We start from the raw sequence: 26,618 nt of genomic DNA on the forward strand, positions 1-26,618 counted from the left end.
CGTTGCTTTCCCGGAGGAAGGAATGACTGATGACATTTACCCAGAACCACCCGCGACAATGATTTTTGCCCCATCAGCCACTGGGCTCTTAACCCAGAATTCCAAGGGGCGGGGGAGACTGTAGGAACTATGGGATAGCTACAGGATAGCTACCCACAGTGCAATGCTCCAGAAATCGACGCTAGCCTCGGACCATGGACGCACACCGCCGAATTAATGCGCTTAGTGTGGCCGCGTGCACTCGACTTTATACAATCTGTTTTATAAAACCATTTTATGTAAAATCGGAATAATCCCATAGTGTAGAGGTACCCAGAGAGATCTAGAGTTTAACACATGAAGAATGGATACGAATGAATACAATTAATGCATCTTCATTGCCCAAACTGAGGAGAATGTGAAAAGTTATTTAGACTTTTTCCAATGTTTTTTAGTTATAATCTGTTGTAGCAGAACAGGTAATTGTTCTGAAATTGAAAAATTAGAATAGATGCATCAGGTTAAAGACTTATTTTAGTCCCATTACTTGCCGCCCAATATCAATCGGGTCAAATCCCTTGCTTCCCATTCACCCAAATAGTCCTGTTGACTTCAGTGGGGCTGTCTGAGTAAGTAAGAGCAAGATTTAGCTCATATTTTGTTTGCCCAGTTCTGATGATCTCTCATAACGATCTGCATTGTTTCTGTTCTGCTAACTTAGTGCTTCAATAGGTGCATTCTATTTGGCTTGCTGAGCTGTTCAGAACTTAGTATGGTAGAACTTTCCCTTTTTAAAGGGATTGGATTCCTCAGGCCTTCACCTGGCTTTGCGGTTAGCAGCCACCAGGATTTGTAATATTGCTTTCTCCAAATTCTCTACCTTCCTGCAACAGTCCTACAAGAGCAGGTATTAATTATTTGTTTCTCTTTCCCTCCAGGGAGTGGAGCAACAGCTGTGGTGCAAGCAGCCTATTGTATCCCGAAAAAAGAGAAGGTGGCAATTAAACGGATCAATCTCGAGAAATGTCAGACCAGCATGGATGAGCTCTTGGTACACAATTATATACATTTTGTTTGGGAAAACTCTACTCCAGTTAGCATAGTCTCCTGCTCAGCTCTGAGGTGCCTTTAAACAACCTTTCTTGGAAAGTTATGATTATGAGGAGGATGAGCCCTCCCTTTCTCTTTGTGGTTGCTTGGTTCAAAGATGCACCCATAAGATCCCAAGTGTCGGACACAATGTGTGACCAAAGACCCAGCGGGTCAGATTATGGAGGCTTTATTAACACTGAGCATTTACTCAGGTAGTCCCACTGATCTGAATGGGACTAAATGCATATGAGTAAGGACTCGGCCAGTGTTTTTTGAGGACTCTACAATCTGAACCAAAATGAGGGGGACATAATTACTCTTGTAGGAGATACTGTGGGATTCATTACTTATACGTGAATATTCCTCCACTTCCCCCCAGTCCTTCACAGTCTCTCATTCTCAACTAGTAGCAACTTTTGTGGCAGCTAGTAGCCCTGTAAATAATAACACCAGCTCTGTTCAGGACAGATGTAGCAGTAGCATCACATTACTCCCATTGCATGCTGGCTTACCAAAAACCCTTTGTTTGAACTGCTGATTCCATCAGGCTGCTGTTCTAATTCATGGTTATTCTCTCTTTGCTGTAGTGTGCATGGTGGCGGGCTCGCTTTCTAGCCATGTGCATTCCCTTCAGTAACATCTATTCCCCCTCCCCCACCTCGTATTACATAATCTAATAACCCAAGCCAGCCAAGGTCACCTTTTTTTTATTATAATCTCTCCTTTTGAGGGAGGGGAAATTATAACTTAAATCCTGGCCAGGATTTCCGTCCCTTTGGGTCCTTACAGCCAGTAATAGTAGACTTAACCACCAGCCAAAAGTTCTCTTCATGATGATACTTCTCTCTAACAGGCAATGTGGTTTGGTGGCCGGTGATTAGAACACAGGATTGGGAGCCAAGACTCCTGGGTTCTGTTTCTAGCTCTCGCTGTACAAATTTGGGTAAAGCACTTGAAGTTCTGAGCTCCAGTTGTCATCTATTAAGTGGATACAATACTTGCCAGACTCTCAGGTGTTGTGAATCTGTACTTGTGGTGGGGAGGACGGGAAGGTGCTGTACAAGTGCAGGTATTTTTAACATATCTGTAGGAGTTTTAAGCTCTGTCTCTGACCAAGTGTATCTAAACACCATTGTGGCTCTAGCTTGTCGAGGGAGATCTGGATCTCTCTTCCCTTCCATAATCATGATCTTTCCTCTTGACAGCCTATCCTGCCACAATTTTAATGCCTTTGGTGTAGTTTGTGGTCCCCTGTCCTCACTATATTCCTAACTGCTTTGCCACAAACTAAAACTGAGCTCAGTATTTGAGTAATTGCCAATTTCAGCTAAAAGGCTTATATTGAGAGAGCTCTGCAGTGGAGACTTGGCATGTAATTTTAGATTAAAATGTCCCCTAATTACATATCTTAATCTCTAGCTGACCCATTCTTCAAAATACCTCCATTTTATCTTGTAATGAATAGGACTTAGAATGAATAGCTGCTTTCTTCTTTCATGACATCCCATTTATGTGACATGATTCAGTGCTGGCCCCTTCTGCAGGCTTGATTACAGGCTGTTGTGAAGAAGACATGTCAAGTCATGTTTTAGGATGACTCTCTAAACTATGATCATTTTAAAAATAAAACATACAGGAATAATCTCTTGGGCAGATACTTGGGTTAAATACATGAATCAAAGGGTGTCTTTCTGCACCGGTAAACTGAAAAGTAGACTCTTGCAGGTTATATCAGAACATAAGAATTGCTATACTGGGTCAGACCTATGGTCCATCTTGCCCAGTATCCTGCCTTCCAACAGTGGCCTGTGCTACATGCTTCAGAGGGAATGAACAGAACAGGGAAATTTTGAGTGATACATCCCCTCTCATCCAGTCCTAGCTTCTGGCAATTGAAGCCTCATGGACACCCAGATCATGAGGTTGCATCCCTGACCATCTTGACTAATAGCCATTGGTGGACCTGTTCTCCATGAACTTAGGTAATTCTCTGTTGGACCCTGTTATACTTTCACAATATCCCCTGGCAATGAGTTCCGTGGGTTGACTGTGCGTTGTGTGAAGATGTACTTTCTTTAGTTCTAAAGCCTAGTGAATTGATATAATAATCACTACAATATCTATTAAAAGGGGTCTGATGGACTGTAATTTGGATACTGCCAATGAAAACAGCCATGTGCTTGAAGTTGTCTGCTGCTCAAGTGTTGTGGTCGTCAGTGATTTGGCTGAGAACAAAAGAAGCATGAGATAGCAAACGAAATATTGATTTCCCAACTGAGAACAATAAGTCTCTTAATGTTAATTTCAGAATAAAATATGGTTAGAGTTCTCTGTCCCTCAGTCATGGCAATGAAATAGCATGTGTGAGGATGGTCCGTTTCTGTTTAACACAGTGAGTCTTGAATGGTCAGAACTAATTAGTGGTTTTTTTGCCACCCAACTGGAGACACATGATTTGTTCAGAAGATGGTGCCCAATATCCTCTGAAAACAGGGACCCTTTAAAGTGTCTCTAGTTGGGTGAAAATAGCCCTTTTCTGAAACCTGTCTAGTTCTGCAATATTCATCCTTATATTTATAGGGTTTTTTAAAACCTTGTTTTGAGAAGGCCAAAATGGAATCCAAGAGTAAATATTTTGAAAGAGAAATGCCAGAAGTGGTCGCTGGTGTATCGTATACCCCTATGTCACGCCATTATAAACATAAACTAAACTAGTGTGCTTTTCCACCTATAGAGTATATTTTGCCAGAGGATTTCAAAGTAATTCTTCATGGTTTTTCAGATCACCTTTTGCCACAGTACTTGTGAAAGGAAAAGTCAGGCAGTGTGGGGTCCACCATTGTACTTGGAAGTAAAAACTGAGTACAGTTTTCAAAAGCACCTAAGCCTGAGCCATGTCTTATTTTTAGAAGTGACTTAGGAGTCTAGGTATCACTGAAGATGACTGGTACTTAGGCTGCGAAGTGACTTAAGTGCTTTTGACAGTTTTGTTAAAGGTTACTGTTTCCTGCTGCGGAGAACTTCAAGCTGGACATTGTTCACTGTGAATGTCTTTACTCCACCTCCTGTGCTGCACCTTTCCTCCTCCAGCTTCGTTGTCCCTGTTGATCATAGCACTCATGGTGTGGTGCAGAGAGTTTCACAGTAACAAGGTGTCATGGTATAATCCCCACTCTGAACCTTAGCGTCCAAAAAGATGGGGTACCAGCATGAATTCCTCTAAGCTTAATTACCAGCTTAGAACCTGTAGCACTGCCACCAACCAGGAATTACAGTGCCTGGTACACTCGGGTCCCCCCAAAACCTGGCCCGGGGCCCCCAAAACCAGACCCTCTGGATCTTAACACAAGGAAAGTAAACCCTTTCCTTCACCGTTGCCTCTCCCAGACTTCCCCTCCCTGGGTTACCCTGGAAGATCACTGTGATTCAAACCCCTTGAATCCTAAAACAGAGAGGAAAATGCACCTTCCCCCCTCCTTCTCTCTTCCCCTCCCAGATTCTCCCTGAGAGAGACAGTAACCCTAACACAGAGAGAATTTAGCCTCTCTCTCCCTCTTCCTTCCTCTCTCCCCACCAATTCCCTGGTGAATCCAGACCCAGTCCCCTGGGGTCACACCAGAATAAAAAAAAAATCAGGTTCTTAAACAAGAAAAACTTTTAATTAAAGAAAGAAAAAACAGTAAAAATTATCTTTGTAAATTTAAGATGGAATAGGTACAGGGTTTTTTAGCTATAGACACTGGGAACACCCTCCCAGCCTAAGTATACAAGTACAAATTAAAATCTTTTCAGCAAAAATACAGTTTGAACTCCTTTCAGCCAAATACACATTTGAACTCCTTCCAACCAAATACACATTTGCAAATAAAGAAAACCACCATAAGCCTAACTCGCTTTATCTACCTAGTACTCACTAGTCTGAACTTATAAGAGCCTGTATTGGAGAGATTGGAGAGAAACCTGGTTGCACGTCTGATCCCTCTGAGCCCCCAGAGTGAACAACAACCAAAACCTAACAGCGCAGCACAGAAACTTCCCTCCCTCAAGATTTGAAAGTATCCTGTCCTCTGGTCGGGTGACAACCAGGCTCACTGTTCTTGTTAACCCTTTCCAGGCAAAGAGATATAAACTTTTCTTATCTGTTTATGACACAATGCCTTTGCCCTCCAGGAATGGGTGCAGTTTTGCCATTTTTGAGGTGGGGAGGCATTTCTGGCCAATGATGCAACCTTATGTCCATGTGCAGAGCTGAGTTGAGTGGCTCCTGGAACAGGCATCTCCTTGTCGATCACATTGATGGCCATCCTGAGGGAATCGTCATGGATTCTAATGGTTTCTACTAGTGTAATGTCTCGAACCTTATACAAACAGTAAAAAGGCACATTCTTGTTCAGAAGAGCTAACAGTTTAGAAGGCCTTAATTAGTCCCCTATACTCACCAGCATCATCTCCATCTTCCTTAAGTTAAGTGTAAGCCAGTTAACTTTCATCCGGTTGTTTGTGTTGTGGTAGCTGGGTGAAATGGATTGTCTGCTTAATGTCCTCTAATAGTTAGCCTAAAAGTTGAATAACAGAGGGGAAATCATTAAGCTTATGGAACTTCAAATAGGGATCCTACTGAGTGGAAGCAGATGCCTGCCATGACTTTCAGGGAGTGATTCCATGGATTTCTAGATTGCAGATCACAGAAGTAGAATAGGTTTAGAAACAGATGACAAATGATCAGAGACGTGGAATGGTTTCCATGTGAAGAGAATGAAATGGCTAGGTCTGTCTAGTTCAGCAAGGTGATGGAGTAGACTGGGCATGACAGATGTATAAATAATCAGTAGCTAAGAAAAATGTCAACTGGGTTGCCTGTTTGCCTCTTCTTATAATACTAAGCAGTCAGACAATCAATTGAAGTGATTTTCAAGAGGTTTAAACCTGATAAAAAATCTATATACTCCACAAAATACTGAGATCAATAGCTGTGAATTTTTTTTTAAAAGTCCGATGCATGGATGAGAATATCCAAGGTTAAAGCATGAGAATTTATAATCCCTTAAGGTATAACCAGTTGCTAACTTCCCAGGCTTAGTCAGAAAATTTCCCCTATGGGCACGCTGTTCATATGCCATCATGTGCCATTAGTGCTCCTCTGCCATGTACATTGGCCAAACCAGACAGTCTCTGTGCAAAAGAATAAATGGACACACATCTGACATCAGGAATCATGACATTCAAAAACCAGTAGGAGAACACTTCAATCTCTCTGGTCTCTCAATAACAGACCTAAAAGTAGCAATTCTTCAACAAAAAAACTTCAAAAACAGACTCCAACGTGAAGCTCCTGAATTGGAATTAATTTGCAAACTGGATACCATCAGATTAGGCCTGAATAAAGACTGGGAGTGGTTGGGTCATTTCAAAACCTAAACTTAATTTCCGTTATACTAATTTCTCCCTACTGTTCCTCACACCTTCTTGTCAACTGTCTGTAATGGGCCACTGTCTTACCACTTCAGAAGTTATTTTTCCTCCCTTGGTATCATGCTGTTAATTGAGGTCAAACAAGATAAATCGCACTTGGTAAAGCAACCCCCATCCTTTCATGTATTTATACCTGCTCTTGTATTTTTTCACTTCATGCATCTGATGAAGTGGGTTCTAGCCCACAAAACCTTATGCCCAAATCAATTTGTTAGTCTCTTAAGGTGCCACAAGACTCCTCGTTGTTCTACAATTGCCCATGATAGGCTTCTTATGCCATCTTTTGAAGGACATTAGCTACTGTTAGGCAGGATACTGGACTAGATAAACATCTGGTCTGGTAGGCCAATTCCTATGTCCCACAAGTGGGTTTAACAATACCAGATGGGGGGTAAACTCAAAGCAGCAGACTGATCCAGTAGGATCAGCACAGATGTCTTATCACTGTCCATTTCTTACTGGGACTCTTATTTTCTGATAGTTTATAGAAACTGGAAATATCCTTTAAATTGGTTGATTGGGGGGAAGTTACAAAACCCTCAAAGTATTTCAGATTCTGAAATGTAAATGTGTAACTTGACATACCAAATAACCACAGTTGGTATGTGATTGATGTAAATATCTCATGTGATAGGACCTCAGCTAACAGAAAATGGAAACCTTAAGGCTACTGCAGTGCTCTGCCATATCATTCCTCAGTACATGAATATCAGAGCTGAAGCTGAGCAGTCTTAATTATTTTACTGATGGATGTCAGATCATGTTATTGTTCAGTTTGGACATCGATTCTTGAGGGAAAGTGGAAGCCTGGCCTCTAAAAGAAAACTGTAGTCCACTTGCCCCTGTTCTGATGATCCAGACAAAATGGTATATTAATAAAGAAAATACCCATAATAATTATTTACAGGGCAATAACTTGTCTAATTTAAGCTGATTCAGAGTGTGCATGTAAATCTACATCAATTTCTGTCACTATGGTGAACAATATTGGAGTCAAAAGAAAGGATGCGACAATCTAGTTGACATAGGAGGTGGCAGTGGGCACAGAGGTTGAGATTGGCCAGCTGGAAAACTCTTAGTATTCTTGCATTTACTGCTTTATATCTTCAGTGGACTTTACGAACATCAGTCCTGATAACACAAGTGTGGTCCTGAGTTTGCAGCTGAGGAGAATGGAAGCAGATGTTGAGTGATTTTTCTCAAGACTGTGTAGTGAGTTAATAGCAGAGTAACATATAGGAACATGTGAATTGCCACAGCAGATCAGCCCAGTGGTCCACCTAGTCTAGTATCCAATCTTTGAGAGTGGCCAGTACTAGCATCTTCAGAGGAAGGTACAAAACATGCCAAAGTGGACATATGTGCAGTGACTTGCTCATAGGAGCAGTTTCTTCCCATCCCTTCAGATTGACTTAATCCCTGAAGTGTGAAGGCTTACAGGTCTGTCGCATCTTACGTGCATTTAACATGCATGATCAGCTTTACGCGGTTGGCAAAAAAAAAAAAAAGAAAATTTAATACTGTACTTGTAGTGCAGGCAATTCCACCTGCCATTCAACTCAATGTAATTTTAACTATACACAGTTTTCGCTTTATGCGCTAACTGCGGAATGGAACCCCCGCGTAAGATGAGACTTGCCTGTATATCCTTTCCAAGCTGTTTGTTTAATCCTTACTAATGTAGCTCTGGATGTTCTTGTTTTCCATATAAATATCTAATCCTTTTTAAATCCTTCTAAGCTCTTTGCTTTAATGATACCTTGTGGTAATGAGTTCCACAGGCTAATTTTGTTAACTCTGATTAAAACAGTTCCTGGCTTCCATATCTGCCCTCCCTTTTTTCATATCCTGCTTTTATCCAGTTTGATTAGGATACAGGGAAAATTGATTTAAGATTTCTTTTTTAAAAAAAAAAGTGCATTCATGTTATCAATTCATAGCCTCAACTTAAATGTTAAAATTAATAAATAGAAAAGTTGAAGGACTGTTGCTTCTTGTGACTTCTGAGGCAGTTACTTTGTATAAATGCTTTATGGAGCAAAACCACAGTGCTTTCCCCCATACTGTGTCTATTGAGTTAATGTGTAGAAAGGAAAACTAAATTTACCAGGATCCTGTGCTCAGTGTTTTAAGGAGCAAAATTCTTCCAGAGGAAAGTGCGTTTAACGTACGTACATATGCCTGCAATCACGTTCAGCTGGTGGGTCAGATGTTTGGCCTGCTAGCTTCCCACATCTCCACTCCAGTTAACTCAAATCTGAGTCAGATATCAGTGGGTGAGTAGACCCACTTTCAAAATAAACAAAATGCTATTCCCAGTCTTCCATTGACGCATTTGACTATTTTTTTACGTAAGGTGTCTAGTCAATATCTATGATGATTCTAAATTATAGTTTGTAGTAGTTTTATTGGCATTTCAAAAGCTTCCAAGTGCTCCATTTACTGTAGAGAGATGTGGTTATGGTATTCATCATGGCACTTAATGGGAAGACATCAGAGCAGTTAGAGCTGATCTCTGGATACAAGCTTTTGGAGTCTGACAATGAGGATATTTTAATACCCAATTCAAGGAAAATGTGCCTTTTTCAAGACTTCTGCATGTCTTCAAACCTGTTTTTGTCAGTATTTCATCCTCAATATCGAAGCAGGCAACACTCTAAATACTGTTTCCCAAATTATTAATCAGAAATAAGTCTTTGCTGAAGACAGCTTCAACTACTTCAGCATGTTCAGGGAAAGATAGGACCAAGTACATTTATCTGAAGTTTGAGAAACTCTTGGGAAGATACAGCTTGAGGTTCTACCTGAAGTTAAAATAGCCACAAAGACTGAACATAGAGAAATGGGAGCCTGCTTCCAGGAAAAGGACTGTGTGAAACTTGTTTCTGATTACTTGATATCAGGTGGCTGCATAGGATTCCCCAAAGTGAAGGGAGGAGTGAAAAGGAACATGACAAAGAGCAAGTGTAATTCTCTCATGACTAAGGCCTTACTTGAACTGCGGAATGATTGTCAAAAAATTGCATCTGAGTTGTAGACAAGTCATGGAAAATTGTGGAAAAGTCATAATGGACTTTATTATTTGCGGTAATAAAGTCCATTGTTACTCTTCCCTGATTTTCCGCTGTTGGCCGCCTGGGGCTGAGAGCAGGAGCTCCCACTGTCAAAATTGCGGTGGAAGCCTAATATTGTGGAGTCTGCAATATTGCAAGTTAAGTAGGACCTTACTCATAACTGCTCTGCTCTGTGACGAGGGTAACAGGGCATGGGCATTGGTGGTAGCAGCTTTCACTTCTGCTGTCTTTGTCTGACAATGTGCTCCCAAGTCACTTCACTTAAAACCAGTCTTTAAACCTTATTTATTTCTAGAGGACATCGGAAAATTACTGTAAACTGAGGATGCAATAAATACACATGGATTTTGGTTAGTCTTTCACATTTCTCCCTATCCCCCATCCAATATGCTTATAAAATAAGGTTCCTGGCTGTTCAGTACAGCTCTTCAGCAATTGTGCTGCATTTCTATTGCTCTAACAGAGCTATTGTACATATATCTGGTTTCAGTTATGAGAGGAAGCATTTTTAACCACAATGCCCATTGTGATTTACAATGATCAGTTAAAACAACCGTGTGTGCCAAGCCTCCAAGGATATTGATATTCTCTGTGGGCGCAAGAGAAGCCCTTATGTAGCCAATGAGAGAGTAGAATAGAAGATGAGGGTTGTTGAGGTTGGGGGAAGAAGCTCTGCTTCTGTTAATAGTTTTTTCTCAGCTCTAATATTGCATAGGTCAATTGCATTCCTAGAGTCATAGAATGTCAGGGTTGGAAGGGACCTTAATTATTCATGGCCTTACCACCTCGTATGAGGAATGGAACATTTGTTAGTCCCCCGTATTACAAATCAAATAGCTGACAGTTTTTTGACTGCATATGTTGTGCATGTGACTTTTTTTTCTTCCTCAACATTCACACAAGCATATGACAAACTTTCTGTTTTTTTTTTTTGTTTTTTTTTTTTTACTGCCCACCCCAGCTGTGACTTCTGGAAATAATATCCTCTGAAGACTTCCTCCTTCTCATACATTTTTTTAAGTGCTTTACCATATTCTCTACTGATCATTCAAAGTGCAGCAGTAGCCCCATTGAACGTTATAGTGGGCATAAGGAAGAAGCGCCTATTAACCAGAGGTTGATAGACAGATTGAGCCACTATGCAAGTTCTAGGGGGAGCAACCTGGTGGTAGTCCCAGAAGCCACCTCCTCTTTCATTTCAGCTGAGCTTGGTAGTAGGGGCTTGGGATCTTGCCAGGGTTTTGCCCTTGACCCTTGTAACTGGAGGTCCTCCACCTTGGTCTTTACTAGCCAGGACTTGATATCTTAGTCCTGTATTCAGGAATTTCAAATTTCAAAGTTTGATCTGAGCAGATCAAACAGGACTATTGCATTTCTGGATCTTCACTGTTATTTTCACCTCGCGAACATCCTGTCTTGATAGAAATAGTAGTAGTAGATGGTAATTGTTTACCAGGCATTGAAAAAATAACTGTTTTTTCTCTCTGCAGAAAGAAATTCAAGCCATGAGTCAATGCCATCACCCTAACATTGTATCTTACTACACATCATTTGTGGTGAAAGATGAGCTCTGGCTAGTGATGAAGTTACTTAGTGGAGGTGAGTGGTACTATGTTCATATACCCTAGACCATATGGAAAAAGTATGAGAAGTGGTTGGCTTTAAATGCACCCTTTCCTCTTTGTACCATCTCTTCTCTTCCCCCCCCCCTCAAAATCTGTAGCTAAAGATGCTGAAATAACTGCAAATATTCCCTTTTTACTTGCTCAAAGTTAAAGGAATCCAGTCAAATTTAAGAGTGCTTCTGTTTGAACATTTGTTTGCTACTAGTGTTACAAATAGCAACTAACACTACTGTAACTGAAAGATTGGAGGAGAAAATTATTTTTCAGTTTTATTTTGTTCATTTGACAGCACTTCATATAGTCACTATTCCCCTAGTACAGTCGTTTTTCTGTCCTCCCCATCCTTCTTTGCTATGTAAAAAATTCATGTAAACACAAAAATAGGAAAACATGACTATTGAGCTATACAGATCGTAGTAACTGAAGCTATTTTATGCTTGTTTTTGAAAATTGATTAATGTAAAGCTTCCTGGGCGGGAGGTCTGAAATATTGTTTCTGTACTCATATTAACAAGGAAAGCTCCGTTTCCAGAGTGGCTTTCCCAGGGGAGTTTTCTTCCCTTTTTTCCACGGCACCTAGCATGGGCTTTTTAGCTGGAACAGTAGATGACTGACTCTACATAGCACATACTCTTGTTACCTCCTTCATCAACAGCATCACTCTCCACTGACCTGTTTTTTCAGGTTGAAATTGACTTAACTTTAGCCTAATTCAGGCTTCTCATTACTTTGGCCCACAAAAAAGACAAAGTATGAATGCAAGGACTGGGACTTCTTTTCAGATTTATGTCAGTGCAGATAAATCTTTGTCTTGGGGCACCAGTACTGCTGAAATCTGAAAGGAGCAGTAATGTAACTGCTGTAGAAATAGTCCTAAAGCGGAACAGTCTAAAACCTATTTAAGTGTTAGCATTCTCTTCTGATAATACACAGGCAACTGATTACACAACTACGGTTTAATCTCTTCTGGGCAATTAGGCCAACACTTTAGGCACCTAGTATTGAAATGTACTCACTTAAACAAGTGGCCTTGCTCTCAGAGTTACTGAGTATCTGCTGTTGTCATTTTGTTCAGTGGAAGCTGCAGGTGCTCTGTACCTGTAATAAGCCACTTTTTCTTAGGTACCTGCTTTAATCATTCAGACTTGAAATTCTGGCCTTTATGCACCAACATTGCTCCAAAGCAATCAGCAGTGTCTGATATTTCTAAAATGGGGCAGATTTGCATTTGGCCCTTCTAACAGATCCATGTTATGACTTTTAATTGTACCTTTTCTAAGTTAACTGCTGGCAGTTCTGCTCTGTGAATTGTGTAGCTTGCTCATTTGTTAAGATGAGGAGCCATTATCCTTGTTCTCAGATCTTCTCTGATTTGCAAATCTGCTAGCTCCTTTAATATGCTTTCAGTTAAGAACTGTCATTTGAACCGTGACACAAAACACTTGTTCATCGAACAGCTGTCTGTGACCGCTTTACTGCAGAGAGCAGTTCTTACCATTCCACCCTCTAGCATGAGAAGCCTCCAATATATTTTTAAATTGTGCAAGTCTTTGAGGTGTTGAAACTCTGTGAGCTGGTCATGCACTCTGAGCTTCTGTCACATTTCAGGAATTTAATCTATTTGGAAGAATCACTGATCTACCAACTTCCAAGGCTTCCTAATGACCAGTGATTTAATTAAGATCAATGGACAAACAAACATTCTTAAGAAATCTTTGTTTAATTTGAATTACCCTGTAATCATGAATAGTGTCCTGGAGAATACTTCACAGAAAACAGTATGTCATTAAGGATTTATAATCAAATATGGTGTGATGCAACAAGTGAGTCCAGTTAAGTAATGAATGAGTTACAGCAGTTGACATTTGGGCATGGGGTAGGAAAAGAATGAGGGTATCTGATAAGATCCATATATTTGCTCAGTGTGAGGCTTGTTTGCATTTTGGTAGGTCCAGTTTTAATATGTTAAATATAAAAGATCAAGTTAAAAAGAGAAGAGGGAAATTACAGAAAGCCCTAATATAATGCACTGTACCATCTGTCGTCATTTTCATCACTTACACCCTTTTCCCTTCTGCTGGTCTAATCTTGTTTTCTGTGTACCTACACCTCTCTGCAGATGGGCCACTGTCTGGAGAGAAAGGGCAAATGAAAGAAATCTCTTCCTTGAAATTGGCCATGACATATCTTGTCTGTGGTGACATGGTTTACCCAATGACATGAATAAATTCAGATCCGTGAACTTGAACTTATTCAAATGTTTTCTTCTGTTCTCCATGTCACTTGTTCCTTTTCTCTTATCTAAACATTGTGTGGTGTGTGTCAAGTGTGTCGATCTTCCTGTTTTATTAATTCTGTCTCTGCTCTGTAAGGCCAAGCAGTTATCTATATTTCTGAGGTTTATTTTTCTCAGGTAGTCAGAGGCTGATCAGTCCAAGTAGATGTAATTCTTAGAGCTGATAATGGTGCTCTTTAAATTGTTCACTACTGCTAAGCGTGACTATATAAGAATCCTCTCGGTTGAAGCCTGTTGGGCCCAATCCTGCAAATTGCTCTGTGCTGCCAGACTCCTGCATCAAACCCCATGGAAAGATTGGGCCCTGAAGTTGAAAGGGGACAATATTTGGTAACTTGTATTCAAGACTTTCTGATCCTATAAAAATCATGTATGTAACATCCATAATTTAAAAGCAGCGTGTCTAGATCGTGTATGCAAAACCTCATACTAGCCAACAGAAAGCAGTTATTGGCTGTGCACCGTTGACCTCAGTGTGATGTCTTGGCTGAAGTTTTTTTACACATACTTTGGGAAATTCAGAGTGAGTTTTCTTTTCAAGAGCCTAACTTGTGTTTTGTGCATTTTTAATATTCTGTGAGGTTCAGTTACTGTAGTTTAGGTTGTGGAGTGCAACGTGTGGCTGATTTTATTGCTGTGGGAACTATACATTTCTTGCCTTTTGGGAGCATGTAAAGTTTCAGCCATAGTGCTTCATATGTATCTTTAATCTATTTTTAAACGTGCTTTGTTTTGTTCAGGTTTTTATACCATTATCACAGTATCTGAGTATCTTCCACTGATACATTAAGCAGTGTGATTAATAACTATCACATGTAGTTCTCTTTTTTTCTTCCTTCCTCTTCTGAAGAGGAAAACTGCATGTGGATTTCTTAAATGTGTGCTTCATGGATATGTTGGTCTTGGTGAGATCAGAGAAATATGCCTTGCACTTGGGATGGAAGGTGGTAAAGTGAGATTTGTAGAGCAAGTCAGACTTTTTCACCGTCAGTGGATGAGCATCCACGAGAGCACTGCGCCCTATAGAATGCTGACAGACCTGCTGGGGGCCTCGTGCACTGTTTTAGACTTCACATAGTTGTGTACTTGAAGGCTATGCACTATACCAAGTTTAACTATTTGGTACATGGTGTTTGGAGGGAACAATGAGGAGGCTAGATTAGCCAGGAGTTGGGGACGATTCATCTCAGCTGGTGTGCACTGTCTCAATGTGTAATAAGTACGAAACTGGCCTATGCAAGAATTAATAGAAAGCAATGCCTTATGGAAGGATGTTTATGTGCAAATTCATACATGCTAGGTACTGGTTCTTACTGAAGACCTAAGGCAAACTGTTTTCAAGTTTGGTGCTTAAAATTTGACATCTAAATTAATGGTGTGACTTTCAAAGGTTGCTGATCTCATTGACTTCCGCAGGAGCTGTAGTGCTTGCTTTCTCTGAAAATCAGTTCTGTTTTTATTAGGTGACTAAATATGGATTTTGGGGCCTAACATTAGGCATCCACTTTTTAAGATTTTTGGCTGGAGAATGTGGCAAGACGGAAGATTTAAGTCTTATAAGTGGAATACAGAAAGCTCTAGAGTAATTGCTTTGATAGTAAAGCTGCTTTTTGATACATTAAATAAAGTATCTGGGGGATTCTATGTGGTCCAATGCATAGAGCACTAGACTGAAACAGAGGAAAACTGGTATCTATTCCCAGATGTGCCAGAAATCCTCTGTGACCTTGGACAAATGCCTTTCCTTCCTCTCCCTAAGTTTCCCCCACCTCTAAAATAGATAGTTGTAAAGGGTTTTGTGTTGTACAGATGAAAACTGCTATATAAATGCAAAGTATTCCAAAGAGCCAAATTTTTTCCCCCCAAGTTTTTTCTAAAACAATCAGTTTTGGGCTGAGGAGGCGCTTGAGATTGGAGCCCAAAAAGTAAGTGCTAGAAAATTGGGACCTGGAATAAAACATGTTGCCTCAGCCACAACTATAGCTCACTACTGTTTCAATAAAGTTTCAGAGTTGTCTGACCCATAAAGGCTTCCATGGTGCCTGCTTTCATGTTTTGCCAGGCGCTCTGATTCCCCAGTACGATGTTCTGCCTTTTGATCTAAAAAGGTGTCCTATGGGTGTTTATCCATCATGTAATTGCTGCAGCATCAGCAGGCTGCTTAGGGAAAAGCGGTTCATGACATATATGCAGTACCTAGGCAGATTGAGACAAGTTGCTTTATACGTAACTCTGGTATGTAATCTTTACTAGAGCTCTAGTCTTCCATGAGTGTTTGTCCAAAGAATAAGAAACCAAAGACGCATGTGTAATTGGTTCAATGTGTTACATGCTTGCCTCTTGTGTTTGGCCACAAGATAAGAGCACTGTATTGCTAGTAGCTAGTGGTGTTACTCCTTTACCTGATTCAGTAGAGGCCCCTGCTTCAGTGTTTATGACCCCAAGTTCATTCCCAGCTGAGATGACTCATGGTGGGAGAGTCATTACACATGCACTTCCAGTGTTTCAGATATTGACCTGCTAATAAACCTGTTGTGCCTTCAGTCTCTTAAGATACTGTAGTGATGGGTAAGGTATAAATACTTGGTGATGATTATGGAAAGTCTGACAGCTATTCGATGTTCTGTTCAAACAGGATTGACCTAATTTGTAGGTTCTCCTCCTCTGCAATCGCGTTATGAAAAAGGGAGAAATGGAGCCATGATCCACCTCCCTCTTCTGTCCTGGTAGCACAGTGGGAAGGGGAGCTGAAGATTCTTGTCTCTGGTCTCACATCCGGACAGAGATCAGGCCTGTGTGTGAGTTGCAGAGAACATAAGAATGGCCATACTGGATCAGACCAGTGGTCCATCTAGCCAGTACCCTGTCTTCTGATAGTGGCCAGTGCCAGATGCTTCAGAGGGAATGACCAGAACAGGGAAATTATCCACTGTTGTCCAGTCACAGCTTCTGGCAGTGAGAGGTTTACGGACACCCAGAACAGGAGTTTGTGTCCCAGACGATCTTGGCTAAGAGCCACTGATGGACCTATTCTCTATTGAACTTATCTAATTCTTTTCTGAATCCAGTTGTACTTTTGGCCTTCACAACATCTCTTGACAATGAAATCCAGAGGCTGACTCTGCATTCTGTGAAGAAATGCCTCTTTTTGTTTGTTTTAAACCTGCTGCCTTTTAACTCCTATTAACTTCTCCAGGTGAACCTTGGTTCTTGTTATGGGAAGGGGTAAATAACACTTCCATATTCACTTTCACCACACCATTCATGAATTTATAGACTTCTATCATATCCCCCTCTCCCTCCCGCCCCCACTTAATTGTCTCTTGTCTAAGTTGAACAGTCCCAGAGCTAACCTCGGATGTTGGGACACCAATAAATCATTTGCTTTTCTTGTGCTGGACTTGACCTGCAATGGCTGTAGGCTGTATTATCTGCTGTGGGAAAAATCTATGTACCACAAAGGTTCTCTTGGAGATGTCTGCTATCATTAGAAAGTATTGCAAACTCTGGTGCATTTGTATCTTTCAAGGCTAATTATGGAACATGCAAGTTGAAACAGAAAACCACTTAACTTTTAATTACAGTATAATTTGCACCATGGGATTGTACTTTACTAAATAGAGATAATATAGTTGTTGATGGGTTGTGATTGGTGCTAAATGATAGTGGAGGTTTTGAATTCAAGGGGAATAAACAGTAATTCTCAACATCTTACTGCAGTGCATAGTATCTTGCACCAACTTTTTGTATACTGCTTTGCAGGCATCTGATGCACTGAAACACTCTCATTTGTTGCATTTTTTCATATTACAGTTCCAAGTAAAACTCTGTTTTAACAGCATGTCTCATCTCTTTGTATTGGAATCCTGTAGTCTTTGACTCTGACCCATTGGTGATTCTTCATCAGAGCTTCCTCTCTACTCATGCTTAACATTTCAGTGAATTAAATTTAGACGCCAATTGCTGGGTGTCCCCTTTACAAGTTGCCCTGATCACTTGAAATAACCTTTCATTCAACGTTTGCCAAGCTTCTTCTGTCTCCTTGAAAGAGCTTCTTACAACTCACCAGTTTTCTGAACCTTTAGAGCAGGCCTGCACAACGTGCGCCCTCTGGGCCGCATGTGGCCCTCATGAGCTCACTGTGCAGCCCGCTGGCAAGTGGTGGGGTGGGGCTGCTGGGTTCATCCCCTGCTCGGGGGGTGGGCACTGCCTCACAGCCCCACGCGCGCGCAAGGTTCCAACTGCCCTAACGGCCAGAACTGCACATGTCTCCATCTCCCACCCCCCTGCCTAGTGTACAGTAGGTGCGTCACTTCTGGGGCCTGCTGAGGCGGGAAGTGCTGGGCAGGAGGCAGAGCCGGTAAGTGTGAGCGAGGGGAGAGGCACCCAGCTTGGGCTCGAGCCACAACTCGGGGTGGGGGGTGGGACTTTGATGAAATAATTGAATGTGCCCATTTTATTTCGCAGACTTTAGAAATATGTAGCCCAGATAGGAAGATAGTACTCCATTGGTGGCAGAGGATCTTTAAGGTAAAGGTAGAAAGGCCTCTGTGCAAGACTCTTATAAGTATTCATCAGTGGCAGTGAGAAGTCTGTCTAAATCCTAAAGCAATAGTGGTCTTGGACTAATAAGTATACTATAGTTGGCTCTAGTTGCTCAGGAATGGCTTTGGTCTGGATTTATCAGTTTATTTTGTATGCTCCTTTTATTTCTTAGTCGCTCCATATCAAACTGACTTAGCTAATATGTTTGAAGTAAGATTTCTAACTTGGAGCTGAATCTTGTATGGGAATGGAGCTCAGTTTAGTTCTTTGTATCACCCAATGTTGTCATATGTAGTTGCAATCAGGAGTCTGGAATCAGAGCTTAACTAGCAATTTTGTTGGTGCGTGAGGCAGAATAAATATAGCTCTTACACTGCTGTGGTGACAGTAGTAAAGCATGTTTTTCTTTTAGTAAACTATGTGGGGATGAGAGAGACAAGGTGGGTATGACTCAGACAACACTTGGTTAAATAGGAAGGTGACATTTTCAGAGTTTAAATTCTTACATTTCCCAGGGTCCCAACCCCCCCCCCAATCTCAAACACGCTATAAAAATTTCCAAGGGGTTGAAATCGGCTGAAATTAAACTCTAGGCATTTTAGTCACTTATCTGCTGTCTGCGACATTAAATATTGGTTGAGAGAGGTTTTTGTCTTTCTCCTTTGTTTGTTGTTTCTGTGGAACACTTCCAAATTCCTCCATTGTTCTAAAATCCTCACCTGAAAGTGGAGTCTAAAAATACATTAGCAGACTTAAAATGTCAAGCTGACCTTGTACCAATTATACACTGAGTCTATGTTGGCTGTAGCTATTCTATAAACAAAATTGCTGTTTTTCTGTGTTAAACATAAACTCTAACTTACCTAAACCTTTTTAATGATCCAAGTCTGAGTGGTGTGACAGACCCAGACCAGTGGGGTGCAGGAGTCTGGTAGAGGGCAAATAGGAGCTCACTCCAGTCAGGCGGGGAGGAGCCAGAAGAGAGGAAGTGCGTGTGAGGAGCTGGGAGCAAGAGGCACAAGGAGCTGAGAGTGAGAGGGTGTGCTGCTGGAGGACTAAGGAGTACAAGTGTTATCAGACACCAGGAGGAAGGTCCTGTGGTGAGGTTAAAGAAATGTTTGGAGGAGGCCATGGGAAGTAGCCCAAGGAGTTGTGGCTGTCATGCAGCTGTTACAGGAGGTACTATAGACAGCTGCAATCCACAGGGCCCTGGGCTGGAACCCGGAGTAGAGGGTGGGCTCGGGTTCCCCTTAAACCTCCCAACTCCTGATCGGACACAGGAGGAGTTGATCCAGACTGTGGGGAAGATTACTGAGGTGAGCAAATCTGCCAATAAGCGCAGGACTCCCCAAGGTAGAGGAGGAACTTTGTCACAGTGCATATACTCTGTATGCTCTCCTGCCCCTGTGCTTTCCAGAGCTTCTTGCAGAAGAAGGAAATCTTTTTTTGCAAAGTCTTCTGGTAGAGTGGGGTGGTGCAAGGAGGATGAAGTGAGAACACAAACACAGTATTCTTACTGGGCTTCTTATTGCATTCGACCCTCCAGATAGAAGTGTATTTGAGGGGGAGGACCAAGCAGTTTTGTACCTGGTATGCTCACAAAACTATCTTCTGAAATAGAGATCAAGGCATATGCCCACATCAGGTGTTTCCTAAATACAAACACTTTGTCCAGTCAAACTTTAGAATCCACTACGTAAATTACAGTAGCACTGAGAGAACATACACAAGGCCACTTTATGTTAAGTGCCATACAAAAATGTTTACAAGAGACATCCCTTGTCCTAAAGACCTCAGCATCTAAAAGCCAAAACTTCAGAGTCTAGCCCTTCTGGGGTAAAATGAAGAGGCACATACTCTGATTTTTTGGTATGTGTTTTGTGACTCTTCTTTAGTAGAAACAAGTCACATTCAGTCATTCTCTGTCACACAGTAAATGTTGCTCTCCCTGTAGAAAATGCAGGCATGTGTTTATAACTCAGGTTGTTACGGTAAAAGGGGATCTTTGGCTAAGAATAAACGTACCTTTAGACACTTTTGATATGGTTATAAAATGCATTTTACAGTCCTAGGAAGGTGGGGGAAAACTGAACATAGTTAAGAGACCCAATCTCTAGAACATTTAGGCAATCAGTGCAGAGGCAGATTCTGAAAACTCTTGTTTTCAGTCTTCTGTTATATTTGTTCCTTTCGTATTCAAAAATTCCAACACCACAAGGGACCGTTGTAATCATCTAGTCTGACCTCCTGTGTAACATGCCATAGAATTTCCCCAAAATAATTCTGTAAGACATGTTTTCTAATCCTTTAATCATTCTTGTGGCTCTTCTCTGAACCCTCTCCTATTTTTCGACATGCTTCTTGAATTGTGGGCGCCAGAACTGGACACAGTAGTCCAGTAATGGTCACAGAGGTAAAATAATCTCTCTGCTCCTACCCAAGATTCTCTTGTTTATGCATCCAAGGATTGATCTAACCCTTTGGCCTTAGTGTCACACTGGACGCTCACATTCAGCTGATTATACACTCAAATTTGGCTTGTATGCACCTCCATCATGATGGAGGGGTGGCGGTGCCAAACCTGGAGAGCACAGTGACCCTGTGTGTGCCAGGCTGCAAAGTCTGGGGTGGAGAGCTGAGCCCAGCTCCGTGTGACAGCAACCACCACTGCAGGGTGAATGCAGGGAGTATTCTTCTCTGTGCCCCCAAGGCCTCCAACCCCCCCTCCCCTTGTGGATAAAATGGATAAAACAAAATAATGCAAAATTTCCAAAAACAAAAAACAAAAAACCCAAGCCCTCCCTCTAAATTATATATATTTTTAAAAAACAATAATTTCTTAAGGGTCTATAACAGCACATGTGTGTGTGGGTGTGTGTATGTGTGTGGTTTTTTTTGTTCTTTAAAATCTTTACCTATGTGTTTTCCATAAGGTTCTGCTTTCTGTCTGCTTACAAATGTTAACTGGCACATTCTTGAAATTCATTATTAATCAAAATTCACATGACTAAGTCTTAATGTTTTTAATACATGCCAATTTTAAACACTTCTGGGCTTTTCACTGTTCTTTAACAAGTTGAAACATGTTCTGTTTTCTTTTGTAATTTTAATCACAAGTTAGTCAGAATGAACTCTCTTATAACTAGCTAAACTGGTACCGAAATGTTCCTTATCTAAGTATGCTACTCAAAGATTTAAAATAGAAAACTTGTGGTCCTAAGCTAATTCTTTCCAAAACCCATCACCATTGCTGACATTGTCTTGTTTTATACCTGTATCACTAAAGCTCCCTACAATTGCATAAACAAGGATTAAACAACAACAATAATAATAATAATAATAATAAATCAAAACCAGATTGGAGTTGCTTAACCCCCAAACTGAGCTGCTAAACACAGTTAACTCATGAGAATAGAGACAGGCTATACACCGTGCTTTGAAGGTCAGGCTTTCTGGCCAATGGGAGTAGTAAATACCAAATATACGGCCTTCCATTCCCCAGATGAAAATACAGAGATATTGGCACAAACACATGAGCAGGTCACAATGTTGTATGAGAAGAGGCAGTCTCTGAACTAATTCCCGATTTATTCCCAGGTGCAATTCAAAGAGCTGATTTGGTCTGTAAAGCGTGGTTTGTCATCCAGGATGATGTAATTCACATCCCTTCTAGAAGAGGAGCTGTGTTGATGCATCTCAGGAGGGATTTAAACTCTACTCCAGTTCTGTACATAATGAGGAAGTAATTTGTTACCAAAATTTTAAATTCATCTGTTCTCTCCATCTGTTAGAGATGCTCACCATTAAGTATTAGGAATAGGAATGCTATGAGGAATGCTAGGAACTGTGTACCAAATGTGTCTTTAGAAACTGGAAAATAAAATTCTACCAAATTTTAGTTTGTGCATAGTGGCAACTCCCTCCCCAATTCTTCATTTCCTCTCCCTGCTCTTAAGTTGAATCAGTGCCAAAACAGCTGCCTCATCAACATCTGTGCTCCAGTATCTGTATCAACTGGCAAACTATCCTTTTGTGATTTTAATCTCAAATTAGTCAGAATGAACTTTAACTCTTACTACTAGCTGACAAACTAGGTCCCCTTTAGGCTATAAGGCATTGACCTGGTATTGGACTTCTTGGCAAAGTTTTCAGTCAAGCTAGAGGTGTATGTTTTTGGTGTTTGTACTATTGAGGATCTGTAAGACCTTCCCCCCCACTGACCAGATTAAAATGGAGGGGGGGGGGATTTAAACAATTTCAGTAAAACCATGAAGAAAGTGCAAGTGAAAGTCCTTTCAGTGCATCCCATTTGGAATGGAGAAGGTACCCTTTTATCTGGATTTTTATTTGGAAATAAAACGGATGCTACTGACTTTAACCCTAACCCCTCCACCTATTTCCCAGGCTTCCTTGATTTACCCACAAGATGACTGTGTAGATGGCATTTAATCACATGGAATAATTCCTTCCAGTTTAAGCTAAAGAACAAGTTTGACTTTTGTCTTCTCTCTAGGCTCTGTTTTGGATGTTATTAAACACATAGTGGCAAAAGGGGAACACAAGAATGGAGTCCTGGATGAACCTAGTATAGCCACAATCCTAAAGGAGGTGCTGGAGGGGCTGGACTACCTGCATAAAAATGGACAAATCCACAGGTACTTTTTTTGCTTTCCTGTAGTGCAAAGCTTTCCCAATACTGTAGAAGTGCTTCTTGGCTTGCTCACACACTGTACATGTGGAAAATGTTTCTTCTGAGCAAGGCTTAAACCAGTTGTAATGCTGTATGTAGGGCTTGGCAGAAATGAGGGAATTGAAACAGTACAGTATGCCAAGGTAAAAGAACAATATTGAAAGGGGCTGCCATATACTTTGGCCTGAGGGGCAAGGCAAAAGAGTATAGTATATTTGAATTGCATGCACAGCGGTATGTTAAAAGAACATTGTTAAGGTTACAACGTCAAGCACTCAAAAGTTAGGAAATCGCCTTGTGCATATGCATTATGGTATGATATAGTTTTTAATTAAAGGATCACATATTGACTTTTCCACAGGACTTTGCCTCATTCACTGCACAGGATGGACCTGCTGTGGGGATGAATCAGGGTTGTGTAGTAAAGGAGACTTGTCTGTTGAACCCCTTCCTCACTTGTTAAAGAAGTTCGAAGGTGTGTAGTGAACAAGGCAGGGGATTGCAGGAGTAAGAAGGATGGTTAACTCAGTCAAATGCTGCCCTGGAGGATTGGGTTCTGTCCTTGCCTCTATCAGAGTTCCTGTTTGATGCTAGGCAAATCCAATTAAATCAAACGTTTTGCAGGTGGTCACAAAGTGTGTGTTCCTCATTTGCTGAGTATCCAATTTGAGACCCGGGGGTCTGGTTTACAGAAGTGCTGAGCACTCACAGCTGAAGTGAGTGGGAGCTGGGCTTGACTATATAAAGTATAATATAATGCTAAGTACGCTGAAAAATCATGTGGCAGACATTTCAAATTGGGCACTTAAAATTAATGAATACCTTTGTCTCTAATCTCGCTGTGCCTGAGCTCCCCATTAGTCAACTGGGAATAATACCTACTCATCTCACATGGGTTTTGTGGATCTGATTAATGAATGTTTGTGAATGGCTTGGATACTATAGAGAAGACCACGAGGAAATTAATACTTCAGTCTTCAGAGCAGGGTTTGAATAATGTGCAGTGAACAAGACGTGGAGCCACACACTGAACAATGAGATGAAAGCAAAATATTGAGTAGCTGTTCATTGAATAAGCACTGCCCAGCCTCTGCACTGTTTAAGACTGGTCCTATGGGAAAAATAGTATGTGATCATGTAAATAAATAGTTTTGGCATTTCCTCATTTTTGAGTGCTCTAATTTTGCATCCTTAATGTGGCTCTTAGTTCCTAGATTATTAAAAAAACAAACTGAGAAAACTGTCATATAGCATCCTATTGACACCCATGTGGGTTGTCAGCTGCATATGAACTTTTAGATCCATTTCATGGACCTTTCCCATATGGACTAATTGAATTCATGATAGCAGTGGTAGGTTGTCTTCCTCTGTGTGGACCAGCACAAGAGGAGGAGATGCAATACTTTTCCAGTGGTTGTCAGCAAATATCTGTGAAAGTGAGGCGTGGTGAGAATCTTGAGTTTCATTTTAAGCTCTGGAAGAGAGTGTTCTCTAGTGGTCACAGACTCTTCTGTTCACTTCCTCCAACTTTAACCCCTCTGCCCCATTCCCTGCAATCTGTTTCTGTCCTGTCATTTCTCCACCTCAGGCTTCTTGTCCCACTCCTTATGTATCTAATCCGTTCCCGTCTCCTTGCCCAGCCAGTCCTAGTTCCCCCTCCAGGCTTGCTGTCCAACTCTCAATCTTCTCCCCCGACACCCAGTCCCTTTCTCCTTGTCCATCCCATCCCAGTTCTCCCCTCCTGGCTCCTTGTCCAATCTCTCCCCACCTCCCCCAAGCTGGCTGTCATACACTGTCCTCCTCCCTGGACTCCTTGCCCCAGTCTTTTTGCCCAGGCAGTCCCAGTTCCCCCCCAATACCCTTGTTGTAGGTCTCCCTCCTCCCCCCCCTCCCCATTTGCCACACTGCCTCCTAGTCATATTTCACCCCTCCCCCCGTGTTCTCCCTCAGCTTCCAGTCCCAGCTTCCCTCCAGTCCCAGCTTCCCTCCCAGTCAGTTTTTCTCTGCTCTCCAGTCCCAGTCTCACCAGACTCCTTGTCCCAGTGTAATCCTTTCCCACTCTCCTGGCCCGGCCTTTGTCCCCTCTGCATTCAAGTCAGACTGCTTCCTCTTCTATGCTTCTTGGGGGCTAGCATAGTGTCACTGAGAGTACAAAGAGAGACAGGCTCCCTGCTCTTAATTCTGGTGCCTGGCCCGAACCTGGCCTGGAGCAGCAATTACAGGGAAAGTCATCCTGACCCCCTTGCCTTGGGCTGGAGCATGCTCAGTTATGCTGTGGGAATGGCACATGCACAGCTGGTATCATGTAGGAGCTTCAAGAAGATGGAACTTGCTCAATGCAGATGGAATCTTCATAGTCGTTAGCTGATAGCAAGCTTTAGCACAATGGTTTTCACCTTTGGTCCCCTGTACGTCCACAGACTAAGATTTCCAAAGGGGTCCACACCTCCACTTGAAATTTTTTAGGGTTCTGCCAATGCAAAAAGGTTGAGAACCACTGCTCTAGCAAGTCTCTACTGTGCATGTACAAACTGACTTTCAGAGGTTTATAGCTTGTCCGAATTAGGGCAGATATTCACAGGAGTAGCAAAAGGCACATACCTAACACTAAGGCCATCCCCTGCCTAATTTCACATCCCTGTTCCAGAGCACAGAGGTGCTAGAGAATTTCAAAGAAAAGGTCTCTAGAATTTATTATGGGCAAAATGGCATTTTTTCCCCTTAGACTCATTCTCAGAAGCGGCTGAACCATTTTGGCTAAAATTTTCCAAAACCTTCAGCCTGACATAGCATGGAAAACTTGAACCCAAATGGTTAGTGTGACAGAGTTTTATGAGCAACTGGAAACAGAGTCTGATAATAGGAAGCGAGGGGTATCCTTAATAGGTACTGCTGCTCCAGACCCACCTATAATAAAAGGCTAGTTGCAACATTTACAGGACAACTTCATATCAGATAGTGTCTTGTACAAAAGATTCCAGAAAGTTTTAAAACTGGATAATTGTCTACCTTCATCTAAGTGAAGGAGAAAAGAAAACCCTCTTACCTTTGTAATGAGAATCCCATATTAACTCTCTTCTTCTTGATTATGCTGGGCTTGGCTTACTTTGGGAACAGAACAAGGAGGATGCTGAGTCAGTGTAGTCTGTAAGTAAAAAGAATGAAATTACTTTTAACTTAAATACATACTGAAAATAGAACTTAACAACCTCATTCCAGCCATGAGGTGACTGCTGGAGAACAATCTATACTGGGGAATGCATGGATTTGAAGATGATACTGGTCTCCTGCTGCTTTGATACACGCATACATATTACTCTTGTAATGCTGGGATAATGTCATTTCTACTGCAGTTGGGTGACTAGTAGAACTGGTCAGAAAGTTAATTTTTCTCAGGAAAATATTTAAAATGTTCAGGTTTTCCAAAATCTCCATGAAAACTTTGTGGCTTGATGAAAACCCAAAACTGAAAATGAGAGTTGAGATTTTGAAAGCTGTTTTTGATTGAAACTTTTTTGTCAAAAACTGAAAACATTTACCAACATTTTAGGTAAATAGCAAAAACGCTGTGCTGGGCATTTCAATAGATCTGTTTAGCTGATGTTTTGAAGCTGGTAATTTTTCAGTATAATCTTATTGACATGCACAACTAATGTCACTGCCTTTATTTAAAATTACGTATTTTTGTAGGAATTACTTTTAATAGATTCATGAATTCTAAGGCCAGAAGGTACTATTACGATCTAGTTCTAGTCTGACCTACAGTTTAACACAGGTCGTGGAACTTCCCCAAAACCATTCCTAGAACACATCTTTTAGAAAAGCATCCAATCTGGATTTAAAAA

At 41.3% G+C, this 26,618-nt stretch overlaps 1 protein-coding gene across 5 annotated transcripts in view; it reads left to right on the forward strand.

The window, feature by feature from the left end:
• OXSR1 (oxidative stress responsive kinase 1) overlaps positions 1–26,618 on the forward strand; it is a 148,626-nt gene that overhangs the window by 47,314 nt on the left and 74,694 nt on the right. For all 5 annotated transcript variants that reach the window (XM_030549995.1, XM_030549993.1, XM_030549998.1 and 2 more), the window contains 3 exons: positions 918–1,030; positions 11,108–11,216; positions 22,597–22,738. In XM_030549995.1, coding sequence (XP_030405855.1) covers positions 918–1,030; positions 11,108–11,216; positions 22,597–22,738 — 364 coding nt within the window. The remainder of the gene's footprint in view (positions 1–917; positions 1,031–11,107; positions 11,217–22,596; positions 22,739–26,618) is intronic.

The sequence above is a fragment of the Gopherus evgoodei genome, chromosome 2 (genome assembly GCF_007399415.2).
Source record: "Gopherus evgoodei ecotype Sinaloan lineage chromosome 2, rGopEvg1_v1.p, whole genome shotgun sequence".
Lineage (NCBI taxonomy): Eukaryota > Metazoa > Chordata > Testudines > Testudinidae > Gopherus > Gopherus evgoodei.